This window comes from Cannabis sativa, chromosome 8, assembly GCF_029168945.1.
Source record: "Cannabis sativa cultivar Pink pepper isolate KNU-18-1 chromosome 8, ASM2916894v1, whole genome shotgun sequence".
NCBI classification, from domain to species: domain Eukaryota; kingdom Viridiplantae; phylum Streptophyta; class Magnoliopsida; order Rosales; family Cannabaceae; genus Cannabis; species Cannabis sativa.
The window spans coordinates 32,063,925-32,085,656 of record NC_083608.1 but is presented as its reverse complement, the minus strand read 5'-3'; the positions used below and the strand labels follow the sequence as shown (position 1 = coordinate 32,085,656).

General features: G+C 34.4%; 1 protein-coding gene and 1 non-coding gene across 2 annotated transcripts; both read right to left on the bottom strand.

The window, feature by feature from the left end:
• Positions 1-11,205: 11,205 nt before the first annotated feature.
• LOC115711801 (small nucleolar RNA R71) lies at positions 11,206-11,312 on the bottom strand. Its single transcript, XR_004010674.2, has one exon. It is a non-coding gene; the product is annotated as a small nucleolar RNA R71 (small nucleolar RNA).
• A 5,262-nt stretch (positions 11,313-16,574) lies between these two features.
• On the bottom strand, positions 16,575-18,648 carry LOC115709264 (F-box protein At3g07870). Its single transcript, XM_061102783.1, has one exon. It carries the CDS (start codon positions 18,171-18,173, stop codon positions 16,905-16,907), a length of 1,269 nt encoding a protein of 422 aa, XP_060958766.1. The 5' UTR covers positions 18,174-18,648; the 3' UTR covers positions 16,575-16,904.
• Positions 18,649-21,732: the final 3,084 nt, after the last annotated feature.

Genomic DNA, 21,732 nt, shown 5'->3' with positions numbered 1-21,732 from the left:
AAGTGTCCCAAAAGTGTGAGTTATACACAAGTGTGTAGTAAAGGTATCTAGTGATAAAATAAAAAGAGTGTGAGTGTTTGGTGTATTGTGGTCTAGTAAAAAGTATTCAAGTCTTGGTGTAATTACTTTTACAATAATAAAGTAATTACGTTTTTCACGTGTTGTGGTGTCCAACAAGTGGTATCAAAGCCGGATCGAGTTCGTTCCGAAAGAGTCCTTTGTTGAGTTTCTTAGAGTGATCATGTGTGGTTAGTACTACAGAGTTTGCACGATGGGTGACCTTCAAGTGGTCGGCGGAATTAAGAAACTTAACAACCAAAATTACAACACGTGGTCAATGCACATGGAGGCATATCTCCAAGGCCAAGACTTGTGGGAGATCGTTGGTGGCAATGAAGTCACACAACCGGAGGATGCATCCGCTTTAAAGAAATGGAAGATTAAAGCGGGCAAAGCCATGTTTGCGATTCAGACCACAGTCGAAGATGAGATGTTGGAGCACATCAGACCAGCGAAGACACCGAAGGAAGCATGGGATACTTTTGCACCGATGTTCACCAAGAAGAATGATACAAGATTGCAGCTTCTGGAGAATGAGCTTCTCAATCAGGCAGCACGACATGACGATCAACCAATACTTCACCAAGGTAAAATCTCTTTGTCGCGAAATCTTTGCATTAGACTCTGGTGCTGGCATGTCAGATGCTAGAATTAGAAGAATTACTATTCATGGATTAAGGCCAGAATATAGAACTTTTATTGCTGCAATACAAGGTTGGCCAAGCCAACCTTCTCTTGTTGAGTTAGAAAACTTGCTAGCTGACCAAGAAACGTTAGCTAAGCAAACGTCTAGAGTCTCATTAAAGAGTGACGAAGAAGCACTCTTTAGTAGAGATAAGAAAGGACGACCCCGACCAAATACTAGTAGAAATACTAGATAACATGATGACAAGGATAGTCATAATGGGAGCTCCCAAACAGGGGGAGCTCAAAATAAAGAGAAACGGGGTGGTCAATCAAAGAATAACAATTAATAAATTTGATGGAAAATGCTACAACTGTGGCAAGTATGGCCACATAGCTAAAAGTTGTTGGTTCAAGAAGAAAATTGCAGAAGGCAATGCAGCCACATCAAATGCAGAAAGGACAAGCGATGAAGAATGGGACGAAGAAGCATCATTCGCAGTGGAGGAAGAAGAATTAGCTTTGACAGCTTTTGTTCCAGGAGAGATCGACTACAATAATGATTGGATAGTCGACTCTGGCTGCTCAAATCATATGACAGGAGATGAAGAGAAGCTGCAAGACATGACAGAATATAAAGGTGGTTGCGTAGTGGTGACAACCAACAACTCAAGATTACTGATCGCGCACATCAGTAAAACAAAAATCACGCCGAGATTCAGCCCAAAAGAAGTTTCACTCTAGGATGTCTACCATGTACCTGGGATGAAGAAAAACTTACTATCAGTGGCGCAACTTACGGCGACAGGCCACCATGTCGTATTCGGCCCTCAAGATGTCAAGATCTACAAAGATCTTGAAATCTCTGGAACATCGATGATGAAAGGACGACGCTTAGAGTCTGTCTATGTAATGTCAGCAGAGTCCGCTTATGTAGACAAGACTCGAAAGAATGAAACAACAGATTTGTGGCATGCAAGACTATGACATATTAGTTAATATAAACTCAAGGTGATGATGAAGAAGTCTATGCTGAAGGGTCTTCCTCAACTTGAGGTCAGAACAGAGACTGTATGTGCTGGCTGCCAATACGGTAAGGCGCATCAATTACCGTATGAAGATTCAAAGTTCAAAGATAAAGCACCATTGGAGCTGGTCCATTCTGACGTGTTTGGGTGAGTCAAACAACCATCAATCAGCGCCATGCAGTACATGGTTACATTCATCGACGACTTCTCAATATACGTATGGGTTTTCTTTATGAAAGAAAAATCTGAAACTTTTTCAAAATTTAAAGAGCTTAAAGAAATAGTAGAAGGAGAAGTCGGCAAGAAAATCCCATGCCTTCGAACAGACAACGGTGGCGAATATACCTCAGATGAATTTTCTGAGTATCTTCGAGAATGCCGCATACGCCATCAATTCACATGTGCAAATACACAACAACAGAATGGAGTAGCCGAGAGGAAGAATCGCCATCTTGCAGAAACATGTCGAAGCATGCTACATGCGAAGAATGTTCCAGGGAGATTTTGGGCTGAAGGTATGAAGACAGCCGTGTTGGAATTATATTTATCCAGGATCTTAGATCTACTCACAAGTATGTTGATTTAACAACCTAATATTGAACTTCTAAAACGATGAACTAAACACATAAAAGTTAAGAATAACTTACAGTGATGGCAGCGGAATTAATGTCTCCTTCCACTCAGATCTCTAACCCTTGATTCCTGTATGTAGCAGAGTATAATCAAGATCTGAGCTCGAAAGTTCTTCAGTTGGATGTGATCCTTCACAGTCTTCCAAACTATAATGAGGTACTGAGTGATGTGTGTGGGTACTTCTCTCTCACTAGGAATTTCGAAATTCTCTCTTGTTTTTCTCTCTTTATTTCGTGTGACACAATGCAAAGCAAAAGCTTGCCCAAGCATACCAAGAGTAGAGAGAGGGGGCGGCTATATATAGGAAAAGGGAAGAGCACAACTTTCCAAATAAACAGTTTCCTCTTTTACTGTATAATTGAATAACTGCCTTATTTAGTGTGATCCACCACTTTCCTATTTAGACTAGGCTTTGATTAGCAATTATATGGCAATTTAAATTCAAAATAATGATTGGGAAACATGCAAAGGGTGGCCGGCCATGGTGTGTATGGGCCTCACTGGAATTTTGCAGTTTCCTCAATTTTATTTCTATTTCTCCAAAAATGCCATTTTTCCAATTCTAATCTTTTAAATGCCAAAACTAATTATTTAATAACTAAAATAGATTATTAAATAATATTGCCATTTAAAATAATTATTAATTAGACATGCAAAGTCTCTTAATTAATAATTAAACCTAGAAACCCTCCTATTTACAATTTCATCCTTAAACTGTGAGAATTCACAAATTAGACATAGTCTAATCGATTAATAATAAATCAATTACAGAGTCTTACAAACAGTATAGTCTCAACTAGAATGGGGACCATGGATCTATATGCTGAGCTTCCAATAAGTTGAACCGATTTACCAAGTAAATCCCTAACTTATTAATTCCTCGTTGAATCCACTCTTAGAACTTGGGATTGCACTCTCAGACTTATATAGAGCATATCATATGTTTCACGATATCAATATGCTATCTCATTTAACCATTGTTATAATCTTAATGTGATTTAGAGATCTTCTATATAGATGATTTACTTCGAGATGGGACCAATTTACCGTTTACACCCCTCAATGTATTTTGCCCCTTTGGACACTTAGTTACCTGTAAATGATGTTTTAGTGATCTGATATACAGTCACTGAAACAAGAGCTCATCCATTTACTTCTATTTAACTAAGCTCAAAAGGAATCATCACTTTACTTCTATGCACCAGTAGAAGCTATAGATTTCCATATTTATGTTCAGCACTCCCACTCAGTTATGCTATCATGTTCCCAAAATATATGTATTATCCTGACCCAAAGGTAGGCTTAACTAATAAATCAAAGAACAAGAATAGCACTCCTGAGATTGAGCCTAAGCATATCAGGATTTAGATTCTCTTAATCTAAGATCAACTTCTGACATTGACTTGGAAAGATACAACGGTAAGTTTACAATATCTTTGACCAAGTTCAATATCGGTCCAGTCCAATGCATACTCCATACATTCGAAACCAGTATACTTTGCCAATGTTCTGGAAAGAACATAACACTTACTCCAAGTGTAAGTATACTTCATCGCTGATTATCACATCAGTGTAAATCCAAAACACTGATGAACAGGGACCAAATCTTTTGAATCATATAATCACAATCACATTCCACTGTATTGACAATACTGTAATTGTGAATAACTATATGTTCTGGATTTAACTGATTTTGTGCATATATCAAGTATATATATTAAACCATAAACATGTAACATACATGTAATCATAATTCACTTCAAAATTCTAAATTGATAACTAATCAGATTGTAATGGGTTTTATTTAGGGCATAAAACCCAACAAGCCGCTCATGTAATCAATAGGCTTCCCCAGGCTAAGTTAGGGTTCGTTTCACCCTTTGAAAAACTGTGGGGTTGTAAACCTGCAGTAAGTCACTTTCGAGTATTTGGTTGTGTGTGCTACGTATTCGTGCCAAGCCACCTACTAGCAAATTTGACAAGAAGGCGATACGATGTATCTTTGTGGGATACGATAGCCAGTGGAAAGGGTGGAGATGTTGCGACCCTACAACTGGAAAGTGTTATACATCAAGGAATGTGGTCTTCGATGAGGCATCATCATGGTGGTCATTGCAAAAGGAAGCATTACCAGATTCTAAAGAAATGGAAGATGAATTGCAGAAGAAAATGGGGGAGCAAATTGTTAAGTTACCTACAACACAAGATACAGATGAAGAAGAAAACACCGAGGATGAGGCACCTCAGAATCCATGGCAAACGGGGGTGCATCAAAGAGAAGGACATGATGATAGTTAACCAGAACTTCGAAGATCAACAAGAGCGTGAAAGCCAAATCTGAAATATGCTAATGCTGCTGTAGCTGAAGAAGAAAAGTTCAGAGAACCAGAGTCATATGAATAGGCATACCAAAACTCCAAGTGGCTAGGAGCTATGAAAGAAGAAATAAGTGCGCTAGCAAAGAATCAGACTTGGGAGTTGGTGCCAAAGCCGAAGGAAGTGAAACCTATTTCGTGCAAATGGGTCTACAAGGTAAAAACTCGTCCTGACGGTTCAATTGAGAGATACAAGGCTCGGTTAGTTGCTCGAGGATTTTCTCAACAATATGGGCTAGATTATGACGAGACATTTAGCCCAGTCGCTAAAATTACAACAGTGCGAGTTTTGTTAGCACTTGCAGCTAGTAAAGACTGGAGGCTATGGCAGATGGATGTGAAGAATGCCTTCCTACATGGAGAACTGGATCGAGAGATATACATGGTGCAACCTAGAGGATTTGAGGATAAAGCACATCCTGACTATGTTTGCAAACTGAAAAAGGCACTCTATGGGTTAAAGCAAGCTCCACGAGCATGGTATGGAAAGATTGCTGAGTTTTTAGTAGAAAGCGGATATTCCATGACACATGTAGATTCAAGCTTATTAGTCAAAGTAAAGGAAGCAAAGATCGCAATTGTTCTGGTATATATCGATGATCTCATTATCACTGGAGATGATGATGCAGAAATTTCTCAAACAAAAGAGAACCTATCAGTACGCTTTCAAATGAAGGAGCTTGGAGAATTGAAACACTTCTTTGGATTAGAAGTTGATCGAACTAAGGAAGGCTTATTTATCTGTCAGCAAAAGTATGCTAAAGATTTGGAATGCTCGAATGCAAGCCTATCTCAACACCCATGGAAGCTAATGCTAAGCTATGTGCTCATGCTGGAAAGGACTTGCAAGATGGAGCAATGTATCGAAAACTGGTGGGAAGTCTAATCTACCTTACATTGACTCGACCAGATATTTCTTATGCAGTTGGAGTAGTAAGTCGATATATGCAGCAACCAAAGAAGCCACATTTGGAAGTAGTATGACGAACACTGAGGTATGTCAAAAATACCATTAACTATGGTCTCTTCTATAAGAAAGGGGATGAGGTTAAGATCATTGGCTACTGCGATGTTGATTATGTTGGAGATCATGATACCCGGAGTACGTGGTTGATGCAACTAATGGAGGATTTACACCAATTCACAGATTCTGCAGTGCCACTTTATTGTGATAATCAGTCTGCTATTTGTCTAGCAGAGAATCCAATATTTCATGCTCGAACAAAGTATGTGGAGGTGCATTACGATTTTCTCAGAGAGAAAGTACTTCAAGAAAAAATAGAGATGCGACAAATCGGCACGGATGATCAAGTTGTTGATATATTCACCAAAAGTTTAAGTACGATTAAATTTTGAAAATTCAGATATCAACTAAATCTTATCAAACGAGAAGAAGCTTGAAAAAGATTTGATAATGAGGGGGAGTGTTAAAAGTCATTATCAAATCTAGAATATGATAGAATGTTTTACAATGTTCTAAGAAATTTGTAAGAGAAACCAAGAACACTCTAGAAAGTTTTAGAGAAAACTTAGAATCACTAGAACTAAGATTAGATAATTCTAGACTTGTTAATTTAGAAAATAGTAAGAAGTAATTAATTAGCTAGTAAATTAGAAAAATCTAGAAATCTTTAGATACATCCTTTGTAGCCTATAAATATAAGTGAGATGTGTGCTTAAGATGCAAGTTTGAGCAAGAGAGTTCAAGTGTGAGTAAAAGAGTCTAAAGTGTGTGAGTTCTTAATAAGTGTTTAAAGACAAAGTGTCCCAAAAGTGTGAGTTATACACAAGTGTGTAGTAAAGGTGTCTAGTGATAAAATAAAAAGAGTGTGAGTGTTTGGTGTATTGTGGTCTAGTAAAAAGTATTCAAGTCTTGGTGTAATTACTTTTACAATAATAAAGTAATTACGTTTTTCACGTGTTGTGGTGTCCAACATAACGTAAGCAAGTTTGTGGTTTAATATAAGAAAATATGAAAATGGAATAAATGCTCATATATAGAATAATGTTTTTTAATGATCATTGAACAACCACAATAGGAGCACTAATCTCAATAATTATCAATTATGTTAATAGCAAAATTGCTTAAATGTAGAGTCCAATACCTAATGTTTAAGTGAGAAATATAATTTTAAATAATTAGAGAGTAACCGTAACATTTTTAATTATTTAAAATTATATGTTAATTAAAATTCACAGACAACTTGTAATTAATTATATATGTATAATAACTTTACTTTACAAGAATTTTATTATATCTAAATAATTAATTAGGATAATATGTTAAATTAATTTTTTAAATTTACCCACAAGAGTTCGGATAATTAATTTAATAGTGTTTTAACAAATTTAATTAAAATAGATAATAATCTTTATTTTTCTAAGCTAAACATTTGATTAAGTCTATCATAAAATTCATCTGATTATCTTAAATTTCTTATTTAAAAGACTTATCACCTCATAAATTCAAGGATCATGTAGAGAGCATGGGACTTTGTTTTCTTATGTAGTTTGTAGATATGAAGTTGTTATTAATGAAACTCTTATTTTAATGTTTTCTTTTATGTGTATCTTAATTTTTATTTAAGAAATTTTTTTAAACAACCAAAATAAACATAAACTTTAGACTTAATTTACTTAAGTACATTGCCACATAAAGTATATTGTTATATATGTTGGAAATTATTTTACCAGGATCTTAGATCTACTCACAAGTATGTTGATTAACACCCTAAATATGAACTTTCTAAAACGATGAAATAAACACATATAAAGTTTAGGAAACCTTACATTGGGTGCAGCGGAATTAAATGACTCCTTCCGTTCAGATATCTAGCCCTTGATTCCTTTACGTAGCGAGCATTATCAATATCTGAACCTGGATCTCTTTCTCTGAATCTTTGATGCTGAAACTCCTTTGCTGATGATCTTTCTTCACGATCTTCCTCACTATGATTGAGGTATCACTTGATGTGTGTGGGCACTACTCATACACTAAGGATTTCGAAATATTGAAGAAGAAAAGAAGAGAGGGAGTGGTCAGCCAGATAGGGAGAGAGAAGGCTCTGGTTTTTCTCTGAAGGAAAAATGGAAAATTTAAGTGTAAATTTCTTGAAGCCTTCACTATCTATTTATAGCATTCCACTAGGGTTAGGTTTGAATTATTTGGCATTAAAATAATAAAAATATCAGAGGGAAAACCCTACAAAAGTGGCAGGCCCTATACTAGTGGATTTGGGCCTCACTTTTTGCAATTTTGCAGTTTTACCTTTTCTGTATCTGATTTTCTCAAAAACGTCAATTTTCTAATTCAACCATTTAAATGCCAATTCTAACTATTTAATAACTATAAATAATTATTAAATAATATTGTCATTTATCATATTTATTAATTGAACCATACAAAGTATCATAATTAACAAATATGCCCCTATAAACTCTTTCTTTACAATTTCGCCCTTACTTAGTGAAAATTTCACAAATAGACATAGTCTAGTTTGAGAATTATAATTGACTAATCAAAACCAATTACATGAGTCTTACAAGCAATATTATCTCAACTAGTGGGGGGACCATGGGTCTATATAACCGAGCTTCCAATAAGTAGATCAAGAATTTAGCACTAAAATTCACTAACTTATTAATTCTTCGTTGAATCCACGCATAGAACTTAGAATTGCACTCTCAGTATATAGAATGCTCTATATGTTCCACCATATAGACACATCATTAGTTATCCATTGTTATAATCCTAATGTGATCAATGATCCTCTATATGAATGATCTACACTGTAAAAGGGATTAAATTACCATTACACCCTACAATGTATTTATTCCTTAAAACACTTGACCCCGAATAAATGATATTTCAGCTTATGTGAAATGAGTACTCCACCATTTATGTTCGTTTGGTCAAGCTCGAAGGAGATCATCCTTTGCTTACTATTCGCCAGATAGAAGCTATAGATTCCATGTTTATGATAGCGCTCCCACTCAATTGCACTACCGTGTTCCCAAAATGTACGTATCACCCTGACCTAAAAGTAGGCTTAACTAACAAATCAAAGAACACGAATAGCCTTTCAAGATTGAGCCTAATCATAACAGGATTAAGAACATTTGATCTAGGATCAACTTGGCGATATTGACTTGAATAGATTTTACGGTAAGTTTAATTAAATCTAATTCGGAGTTCAATATCGGTCCCTTCCGATGCATACTCCATGCATCCAACCTGAGCTTTACTTTAACCAATGCTCTGGAAAGAACATAGCACTTCTCCAAATGCAAGTAAACTCTGTTGTAGATTATCATATCAGTAAAACCCTATGTCTGATAAATCTAGGAAACTTTATTCGCATAGTCATGTTTACTTTCCAATGTGTTGACGGCATAATAAACAGGATCAAGTATGTGAAAAGGGTTTCAAATGAATCTATACATTATGTAAATATAATCATGAAATAAATCATGTGAACCATGCAACATTAAATGTTATTTCTGATCTATATTAATAAGTAAATCTGATTATATTGAAATTGTTAGGTTATAATTAACCTATATTTCGGGTCTTTAAAGTTAGCATTATTTCGTCTATTGGTGTCTTATGGAGCAGTTTTACGCTTGATTTTCATTATTTCAGGTTCCCGGGGTGTTAAAGTTCGAATTCAGTCAAATGGCGAAAAACTGGGACAAACTTGGAAAAATTGGAAAATTTGGTTCCTGAAGCATCAGTAGTCGCGACCTCTGATGAGCCTGGTCGCGACCCTTTTTCCTGGTCGCGACCCAGGTCGCGACTTCGTAAGATTGGCAGAAACTCGATTTTTCGAGTTTCGCCTGTAGTCGCGACCAGCTTAAATGCTAGTCGCGACTATGTACGGAAATCGCAGATTTGACCTAATTTTGATTTTTCACTCAATTGGAGGCTCACCACTTATCCCTATATAAGGAATACGACATTGAAGGTCAAAAGCAAGCAAAAACAGACCTAATAGTGGAGGCAAAGTGGAGAGGAAGCTATCTTGAAGACCCGGAGCGATACCAACTTCTAGTTTCTTTCTTTTACCCTTTTTATTCATCTTTATGTTTGTTTTTAATTCTGAATTAATCATGGATGTTTTTAGAGTTATTATGAACTAAATTTCCCAATAAGGGAGGATGATGAATGTTGTTTAAGTTTATGCCTAGTTAATAAATAATTGCCATTCCTTCATCTTATGTGTGAATACTATCTTTATTTGTGTTTAATTTCATGTGTAAGCTTGATCACCTTTTACATGCTCTATGATCCTAATTCGAAATCTGAAAAGTGAGAATTAGGAATGCTAAAATTTGGATAGTCTAGGTTTTGATGTAAAACGACAGTATTTACATAGCCTAGTGACTAATAGATTATTGCTTAATGCTGATTTTGTGTTGATCCAATTAAGAAGTTAATTAGAAAACATATTATTTAGAACCTAAAAGATCTGAAAAGAGTTAGGTTAATTTATAATCTGTCTTTCACATTGAGATAAGGATAGCAATTAGGCATTAACATAGGTAACTTATCAACAGGATTCACCTCCCTAATCTCTCATCTTGATTAATCTTCGTTTATTTTCTCTTTAATTTCTGAGTTATTTACTTTTAAAATTGCAACTTATTATTTTACCAAATAGAATCATAATTATAATTTAGTAGTACTCAATCCAATTCCCTGTGGTTCGACCTCACTTGCGTGAGATACTACTTGATACGTACACTTGCGTAATAAACAGAATTTTCGTAACAAGTTTTTGGCGCCGTTGCCGGGGAATTGTTTAAAGATTGATATTACACAAAATTATACTAACTTCTACTTTGGTATATTTTCTCTTGCTGATTTTTCTAACCTTTTTCTTGCAATATTTTCTTGATTTATTTCAGGAATCATAAGTGTATGCGCCGTCAAGGACAAGCAGTGATATTGCCAGTTGATCCCGAAATCGAGAAAACTTGTAGAAGAAACCGAAAGAACAAGAGGCAAGAGGGAGTTTCAAAGAATCGCCGAAACTTCAGACATCATGGCTGCCAATGCTGCAAACAATGGAGGCAATAACGGTAACAATGGTGGCGCAGTAGAATATCAAGCTAATGGCCGCAGCTTGAGAGATTACATTCTCCCTACTCTGACGGGAGTGCAGTCATGTATCAGGCCACCGGCAGTGGATGCAAACAACTTTGAGATCAAACCTGCCATACTTCAGATGGTGCAGTCTTCAGTTCAGTTTTGTGGCCTCCCTTCTGAAGATCCTAATCTGCATCTTTCTAACTTCATGGAACTCTGTGAAACCTTTAAAGTTAATGGAGTTAGTGATGATGCTATTCGACTGAGACTGTTCCCATTCTCTCTTAGAGAGCGAGCCAAGAGTTGGCTAAACTCCTTGCCACCCAACTCTATTGCCACCTGGAATGATCTGGCAACGAAATTCTTGTCAAAGTTCTTTCCTCCAGCCAAGTCTGCAAAGCTGAGAGGAGAAATTAATAACTTCTGCCAACAAGATAATGAATCTCTCCATTAGGCTTGGGAGAGGTTTAAAGATCTAATCAGAAAGTGCCCTCACCATGGTATAGAGAAGTGGATGCTGGTCCACAACTTCTACAATGGGTTGGTAGGAAATACAAGAACTTTAATAGATGCTACAGCTGGAGGAGCTTTTATGAGGAAGAGTGCTAATGAGGCTTATGATCTATTAGAGGAGATGGCTCTAAACAACCAACAGTGGCCAACTGAGAGGAGTCAATCAAAGAAGGTAGCTGGTGTGTTAGAGGTCGATGCAATCACCAAGTTGACAGCACAGGTTGAGGCATTGACAAAGATAATTGCAGGGCAAGCTAAACAAGCACAAGTTGTGTGTGAGTTATGTGGGGGAAGCCATCACTTTTCAGAATGCCAAGCTGATGTGGATGATTTGCCAATGGATGAAGCTAAAGCCATTGGAAACTATTCACAGAACAACAACAACAACTATGGGTTTAACCAGGGTAATAACCGAAGAAACAGTGGGTTCTATCAGCAACGAAATTAGAACCAGAATCAGAACCAACAGTTTAATCAGCAACAAACCTCTGGTGGAAATTCTGGTTTGCAGACAGATTTATTGCTACAATTCATGACTGAAACTAGATCTTCCATTAAAGACACACGTACTCGAGATGGGCCAATTAGCAACTCAGGTAGCAACCCGTCCTCAAGGAAATTTGCCTAGTACAACTGAAATTAATCCTAAGGAAAACTGCAATTCAATTACCCTGAGGAGCGGTAAGAAGTATGATGGGCCTGAATTGACACAACCAATTGATGTAAATAAGGAGATTAAAGTTCAACCAGTGCCAACCCCAACACCAACAGTAGAGAAGGCTACTGATAGCTCAACACAACCACAACAGTCCCCACCAATCAGTATTGAGCATCATGAAAAGATACCTTATCCTCAGAGACTCCGTAAGACCAATCTAGACAAGCAGTTCACAAAATTTCTAGAGGTCTTCAAAAGACTACACATCAACATTCCTTTTCTTTGAAGCCTTGGAACAAATGCCCCGTTATGTGAAGTTCATGAAGGAGATATTGTCTAAGAAGAGAAAATTGGAGGACTATGAAACAGTGGCATTAACTGAGGAGTGTAGCGCCATTTTGCAAAAGAAACTACCGCCCAAGCTTAAAGATCCGGGTAGTTTTAATATTCCATGCTCTATAGGGGGTTCGGTGGAAACCAAAGCTCTGTGTGATTTGGGAGCAAGCATTAATCTAATGCCATTGTCTGTCTTCAAAAGGCTAGGATTGGGAAAAGCAAAGCCTACAACAGTGACTTTACAACTGGCAGATCGTTCTTTGACTCATCCCCGTGGGATAATTGAAGATGTACTGGTGAAGGTTGGTAAGTTTATCTTCCCTGCTGATTTCCTAATTCTTGATATGGAAGAAGATTCAACTATTCCCATTATTTTGGGAAGACCATTCTTAGCCACGGGCCGAGCAGTAATAGATGTTCAAAAGGGAGAGTTAAAGTTGAGAGTGCAAGATGAAGAGGTCAATTTTAATGTTTTTGCCCCAACTGACATTCCTACCTGTTGCAAGATTGAGATGGTGAAGGGTTCTTTTGTTAAAGCTGATAAGAAGAAAGCAAAGCCTAAAGAGCGACTTCGAACGATTCAGCGTCGTTGGAAAAGATTGATGTGTGGTAGTTCTGAAGGTGAGCTTACTCTTGTGCAAAAATCTAAAATCAACACTATTGGTGGTCAATTTTCTTCATTTAGTACGAGGGCTCTTTTGGATGAAAAGGGTCCACCCAACCCTTTCTGAAAGGGTCTCAGGTAAGTTTCTTCTCTCTGCATTTTACTGTATACATTGGGGACAATGTAATGTTTAGTTTGGGGGGAGAGGCTTAAGAAAAAAAAATTTTAAATTCTGCACTTTAAATTCTGCATTTTAATTTTCTGTTTTAGTTTTTTGTTTTAGTTAAGGAATGGCAATAAGCTTGATGATAGTTGTATACTGCTGATGAGTGTGATGTGATCTGAAACTGCAAAATAACTGTGTGCTTGATTTTGTTAACTCTTTGGATTAGTTTGGATGCTTAGAAACCTGTGTCTTTCTGCAAATACTCAAGTTGTGAAAATTGTTATAACTGTTTTATTATGGTTTGTGGTAAGATTGACAGGATAGCTTAGAACTTGCATGTTTATTCTTTTGAGGCGAAATCCTTGATAGTGTTCAATTGGAATATGACTTAGGCATTTGTTGGATAGTTTGAGCCTTTCAAGCCTACCATAATGTGTATCCCTAGTTACCCTTTTGAGCCTTAACCTGTTGTGTTTCCACTCACTGATTTGACATTTTGCAACCACACTATTAATCTTTGTTCTCACCATGATTATCCATGATATCATAAGCTATATGATTAGTTTGGGGGAAAAGAAACATTTAGTGTGACGAAATAGTGAGAGGGAGAAAATTTTTTGTAAGATTGAGAAGAAAGAAGAAAAAAAAAACAAAAAATTGTGTAATTCAATGTCACTGAAAAAAAAATACTTGGAAAAAGAAAAAAAATTTAAATAAATAAATAAAGTATATGATTTCAGTGATGTTGGAAAATAGTAAAGATATCTTCTCTCAACCTTGGTAGATGTGGGAACCCTATGGGGTATTGAAAAAGAAGAGTAAGAAGCTTGTGGGTTCTGTTTGTGTGCTTATGATATCTTGAGCCAAAATTACCTTTTGCCTATCCCTGAATATCTAAGCCATACTACCTAGACCTTGAAAAGACCTAATGATTCCAAAGAATACTGTCAACATTAGTGGAGAAAGGTAAGCATGCAAGCTTATGAGTTATCGGGTTGTGAAACTAATGGTAAGAGTAAAACTTTTATAACAATGTTTCATACTTGAGTAGATTGTTGCAGTTGTACATAGTGTTATTAATTGAGCGTCCGAGTTAATTGTTAGAGTTAGTAAGAACAAAATTCTAGTTTATGCAAGGAAGGAAACAGAGCATGAGTCAGCAGTGTAGTGATTATCTGAAGAGTAGTTAGTTTTTTTATCTTACTCGGGGGCGAGTAAGAATCTAGTTTGGGGGAATTTGTTAGGTTATAATTAACCTATATTTCGGGTCTTTAAAGTTAGCATTATTTCGTCTATTGGTGTCTTTTGGAGCAGTTTTACGCTTGATTTTCATTATTTCAGGTTCCCGGGGTGTTAAAGTTCGAATTCAGTCAAATGGCGAAAAACTGGGACAAACTTGGAAAAATTGGAAAATTTGGTTCCTGAAGCATCAGTAGTCGCGACCTACGATGAGCACAGTCGCGACCCTTTTTCCTGGTCGCGACCCAGGTCGCGACTTCGTAAGATTGGCAGAAACTCGGTTTTTCGAGTTTCGCCTGTAGTCGCGACCAGCTTAAATGCTAGTCGCGACTATGTACGGAAATCGCAGATTTGACCTAATTTTGATTTTTCACTCAATTGGAGGCTCACCACTTATCCCTATATAAGGAATACGACATTGAAGGTCAAAAGCAAGCAAAAACAGACCTAATAGTGGAGGCAAAGTGGAGAGGAAGCTATCTTGAAGACCCGGAGCGATACCAACTTCTAGTTTCTTTCTTTTACCCTTTTTATTCATCTTTATGTTTGTTTTTAATTCTGAATTAATCATGGATGTTTTTAGAGTTATTATGAGCTAAATTTCCCAATAAGGGAGGATGATGAATGTTGTTTAAGTTTATGCCTAGTTAATAAATAATTGCCATTCCTTCATCTTATGTGTGAATACTATCTTTATTTGTGTTTAATTTCATGTGTAAGCTTGATCACCTTTTACATGCTCTATGATCCTAATTCGAAATCTGAAAAGTGAGAATTAGGAATGCTAAAATTTGGATAGTCTAGGTTTTGATGTAAAACGACAGTATTTACATAGCCTAGTGACTAATAGATTATTGCTTAATGCTGATTTTGTGTTGATCCAATTAAGAAGTTAATTAGAAAACATATTATTTAGAACCTAAAAGATCTGAAAAGAGTTAGGTTAATTTATAATCTGTCTTTCACATTGAGATAAGGATAGCAATTAGGCATTAACATAGGTAACTTATCAACAGGATTCACCTCCCTAATCTCTCATCTTGATTAATCTTCGTTTATTTTCTCTTTAATTTCTGAGTTATTTACTTTTAAAATTGCAACTTATTATTTTACCAAATAGAATCATAATTATAATTTAGTAGTACTCAATCCAATTCCCTGTGGTTCGACCTCACTTGCGTGAGATACTACTTGATACGTACACTTGCGTAATAAACAGAATTTTCGTAACAGAAATGAGTTTTATTTAGGGCATAAAACCCAACAATATAATCATTATATCGTAATACATAGAAGATGGTACTCATCATATAATGAGGACCTATTGCTAACATTGAGTTTAAGTGGTAAATCTAAATATTGATCAAGTGGGAAAATATTACAATATTTCTAATAATAGTACAAAATCATTCAAATTGATTTTACATTATCTCGCTGCCGACTGTATTTGATCACAAATTAATATGTAATAAGTTTAGACATTCTGAATATAGTCCGTCTTTGATTTACAGAATCATTCATTTCTTGATTTGATTACCTAAATTAATTATTAAAATATTCTGACAATTAATGTGGCGTAAATACTAATAAAGTATCTCACCTATAAATATAAAGTATCAGCCTAGATCTCCTCGCTCATTTTTGTGCGAACACTAAATTCTTTTTGAGTAGTGCATAGAAGTCCAATTACCAATGCAAAATTAAATTAGGATTGAAATATATTTCCTCGTTCACATATATACACGAATTTTTTATAAAATAATATTTACCAGTTATGTTGTGTTCTGTTTTGATCTTTTGATTTCAGCTTTGATTATCTTTGTTAATTTTGGTCTTGCCCATCTTTGAATTTGTGTTCTGGATTTGCAGCATAACTTTATACAGTTCATACTAGCAATCTATTTATTTCAAACACTATAGATCCAGTTGATTATTTTCATTTTCCAGTCTGGTTTGTGAGAGGCGGAATCTTTGATTGTATGAGCTACATATTATGTGCTCTACTTGCAAACTACAAGGGCCATCTTTTTATTACCAGACCATCCCCATCCAACCAAAATAAAAAAACAAAACCTGATGATTTAGCCCTACAAATATGATCGGGCAATCACACCATAAATAGAATGAGGGACCTAACTGAAATCAAAATGGAACAATACAATAATTGTTTCAAAGTCACTACTGGTTTTATTTCAGTTCCCATGACCCACTACTTCCCCTGCTAATAATGATCTCGTGAATTCGAACTAATTGGAACAAAATATTGGAATTCAGCCAATGAAATGCATGCCAACCATAATTACATACGCCAAATTAAGTTAGTTGCTTTTAATTGATACATTGGCTTTACCAAGAAGAGCTATAAAGAGAAATAGACACATTATAATAAGTCTGTGAACCAATAGTCTATGCTGGGAAATAAAAATCACTAATATAAGAATGAAAATTGTAGTCTAAATATATTGAAAAGATTTTTCTTTTTCTTCTTGGGGGGTGGTTTTTCCTCAATTACACACAAATAGAGGACTTTTTTTTTTGAAAAGACACAAATAGAGGACTTATATGTATGTATATAAATTATTACGTACCAATTAGGGTATGAATCTGGTTGAGAGTACCCGCATGAACAATTGAATGGAACCAATTAGGCATCCCCTGAAACACAAGATCCTTATGCTTTCCAGTTTGTGGATTATAAAGAGTTAAAGCTCTGCTTTTATACTCCAACAAAATCTCACCACTCTTCAAAACACAAACAACCCGAACAGGTCTTCCTTTCACAGAAAATTTGGACACACTACCACAAGCAATGGAGGAACACTGATTCACTTCTTTAATGGCCTTGGAAATATTACTTCTAATAACAAACTCCTTAGTCCAAGATTCTTTAACACCATACTCTTTCATAACCCAAATCTCCATTTTCCCGTAATTCAAATAGAAGGCTGCAGCAAGGCAACCTCTCACAGCCACCAGATGGTAGTCACACCTCCTCATGCCCATAACATCTGGTTTCGCAACCTCACAAAATTTCTCTTCCCCAAGGTCGAACGAGACCAGGTTTCGACCGGTCCGGTACCTTGGACGACAAGTCATCCAATGAAGTCTTCCTTGGACTAAGACAGCTGGGCAATGATGAAGGTAGTGAGACACTTTGCCTAAGCTCCTCCACCTGCTTGAACTACTTCCCAAAGTTAGTACTTGGACCTCTGATTGTGTTGGTACTCTGAAACGATGGCTCACATGGTGGTGACCTTTATTACCATCCTTGTAATAGTAGATAATTTTGATTACCTTATACTCCTTGGTGATAGGATGAAATCCGAAGCCAAACACAACCTCTTGGTCCGGATAACGATTAGTCTTGGGAAGTTCTCTGTAATCTCTTGTGAAAGGGTTGTATATATAGATAGCATCATTGTACAAGGAGTCAGACAAACATAACAAACCGTTGCACGATCCAACGACGTCGTATTCGGGCATGGATGAGCTAAACGGTGTTCTGATCTTTCTGACGGGGTGGCTCTGGTTTTGGTCTCTGTAAGAATCGCCGTGGAGGTCCACGAAGAAGAGCTCGTTTCGGATTGGGGAATCGTAGTGGAAGATGATACATGGGTTTTCGTCTGAGGTTCGTGAACTGTACTCTTCGAGGAGATTCGGGTCTTGGCCAATCAGACGCCATGATCGGCAGACGTACTTGAACTGGACCAGAGATGTTATTGGGAGCTGTGAAAGTATGTCGAAGGTGATCTCCGGCGGCAGATTTTCGAACCCATTTGAGGGTTGACAATCCTCTTGATGGGTTTTGGTTCTTTTCATCTTTGTTAAAGAATCTGACTCCATATCCATGGCCGATGATGATGAGGACCTTCAAAGTAGTTAAGACCAGAAATGAACAACAACAATGGAAAAGGTAAAGGTTAAATCGGAATACCAAAGCTTAAAAGATTGAACAAAATAAATAAATAAATAAATAATAAACACTAGCTCTTTGCTGCCCAAAAAATTCAAATGAGATATTAAAAAAAAAATAAAAAGAAAACTGTTACGCATTAAACAAAAATAAAACTTGTAGTAATTTTCATTGTAGACGGAAACTGCAAGGAAAATATTGTTAGGTGGGATCCACGTTTGAACAAGTCTCCATAGAAAAAGAAAAGGAGAAATAAGAGATAGTGCTGGCCATTTTTTTTTGGATGGTTCTTGCAAAATAGTAGTGGCTAGTGTGAACCCAAATTTCCCAGCAAGAGTTATTAAACCTAAATGATGGTGACTTAAATAAAGAAGTTTGAATAAGAACAAAACACACCTTCTTTTGCTATTTGCTTTTGCAGTACATGAACTTTTCTACTTTTCTACTTTTTTTTTTTTTCATTTTTTTTTCTTTTCTTTTTTATTTCAAATGAATCAGTATTTTATTTTGCTGAAAGAACAGAATTCATGGAGTGGCAACAACTTTTATCCACCATTTTTGAAATTGATATTAAGATAGAGCAATTGAATATTGCCTTGTATATATCCAACCAAGTACTTGATTATTATTATATAATTAATTAGGGTAAAGCCTTGACAAAACCTCCTAGATGTTGCACTATTGATAATAGCTTAGAAGATATATAAAAATAAATAAAGCTTTAGAAAAAGTTATAACTAGCACGTATAAACAATCATAGACAAATAATTTTTATATATAATAATGTGCTATAGAGTCGTGAAGATCAGCAAATGACAAAAACTTGGAAGGTTTCTTTGGGTCATAGCCAACTACACATAGAAAGAAGAGCCCCCCATAAGGACTTTTATGACACCACACTTTAGGATATCCAATAATAATTTAGCTAAAATGGATATATCTTATAGGTTTTTGGACATTTTGGGGTCAAATAATCAAAGATTAAATACTCCTAATGCGTTTGATGAAATTATGAAGCTAAATATTATTATCCCAGTCCTCTTAACTGTGTTTCGAATATTAGAATATTTTATTTATGGAAATTATTTTCTAATTAAGGAAATGATTTTCTATTTAAGGAAATAAATAAATAATTGATTTTCTGTTAAATGAATATTTTATATTCATTAAATCTGGACAAAATCAATTATGTAATATTCTATATATGGTCAGATTTCTATATTCATTACCTGTATTTGATTTCCTGAATTAATTGTCAAAATATTCTGACAATTAATGTGGCGCAGATACTGATGGAGTATCTCACCTATAAATATAGGGTCTCGGTCCCCGAGCTCCTCACTCATTCTGTTCATAACAGCAAATTCCATCTAAAGAGAGTTGAGAGAGCGAGGAAGCCCGATTACCCATGGTAGTCAATTTCCTTTGCAGATCAAAGCTTATGTGGGTTTGAAGCTTAAGAATCAATGGCTGGAGGTATTTCGATCCTTAAATTATAGTGCATATATGTTTGATTAATTCCGCACTTTATACTTAAACATATATATTTCAGTTTATACATATAAATGTCTAACAGTTGGTATCAGAGCGGTTTTATCTCTGTCTTGATTGTATTTGAGTTTCATATATATATATATATACTCGTATATACAGTGTTTATATATATATATTTAATTCAGTGTTGATATATATATTTATTTTCGTTTGTGTATATATTTATATATTCATATTCATTCAATCCCAATTATATATATACATATATATTTTCATACATATATACTTGTTTATTCATTCAGTTCATATATATATATTCATATACATATATATATATATATTTTCTTCATTTCATTACGTATATATGTTGTATATATATATATATTATTTATATATCTAAATGCTATATACAAATATATACATATATACATTTCATGTTTATATATATACATACAGTATTTTTATTTTTCTGTATATATATGTATATATATTTATATATATATATATTGTATATGTATTAATACATTCATATATTAATATAGATTGTTCTAAGCATGAAAATCCACTTTGAAAAAACAAAGAAATCTCAAAATTATTTTTCAGAAAATTTTGGTGATTTTTAAAGTCTTTGTTTTATGTATTTTCGATGCATAAAATCTATATGAATGTCTTAATTTTTGCATTTAGATTCATTTGGAATTGATTTCATGATTTTTGGAAGTTTAAGGAAATTTTATCATGTCGCTTATGGCAGTGTATTTTTCAAAAAAAAAAAAAAAAAAAAAGGGAAAAAAAAAATTTCGATTTTTTTTATATATTTTTTTATTTATTTGGAAATATAAATTATTCTCCTATTGTTAATTTAGTCAATAAATTACATTCATTAATTTCCATTTTTAATTTAATACATATATTTAGAATTAATATGTTATTTAGTATAAACTGAAAATGGAAATTTGTTTTAATATGGTAATTAATTACATGATTTATTTAGGCATGTAATAATTGTGCAATTTGTATAATTGTGCATTTAATTATTTATTACCAAATTTATGTAATTTATTGTTTAAATTAATAAAATTTGAAAAATCTGCCATTAAGTATAGTCTTTAATTTTGCATTTAATTCATTCCATATAATTAATTGTACTAATTTGTATAATTACCTTATTTATACAAATTAATTATTAGTATAAATATTTAAGATATTATATGGTCATAAATGCATAATTAATTATATATTATGGAATTAAGCATTTAATTTATTATCATACAATAATTGTATTAATTTGTATTTATTTGGCAAATTTATGTTTAATGCAATTAATTTAGATTTGTATGATTTAAATGCTATACATAAATTCCTTTTATAGTGCTAGATATATTTAGAAACATTCAAACATTAAGATAGGTTGAATATTTTATATAGCACATTAAGTTTCATAAAACTTCATAAAATTATTCATAAAATATTCATAAAACTTCCTAAAATGAATAAAATGTAAGTAATTTTGTGGTTTGACATAAGAAAACATGAATTTGGGACAAATGCTCATATCTAGAACGGTTTTTAATGATCTTCGGACGACCACACTAGTAGCACTAATCTCAGTGATTGTCTATTATGTTAATAACGAAATTACTTTTAGGTAGAGCCCAATACCTAATGTCAAAGTGAAAATATAATTTTATATAATTAGGGAGTAGCCATAGCATCCTTATTTGTATAAAATTATATATTAATTAAAATTCACCTTAATGGACATAACTTGTAATTAATTATATAGGTATAATAATTTTACCCCACAGGGATTTTATTATATTTGTATAATTAATTAGGATAATATGTTAAATTAAGTTCTCTTAATTTACCCCACAGGGAGTTATGGGGATTTAATTTAATAGTATTATCACAAATTTAATAAAGATAGATAATAAACTTCATTTTCCTAAACTAATTGTTTAATTAAATCTATCATAAAGTTCATATAATTTTTATTAA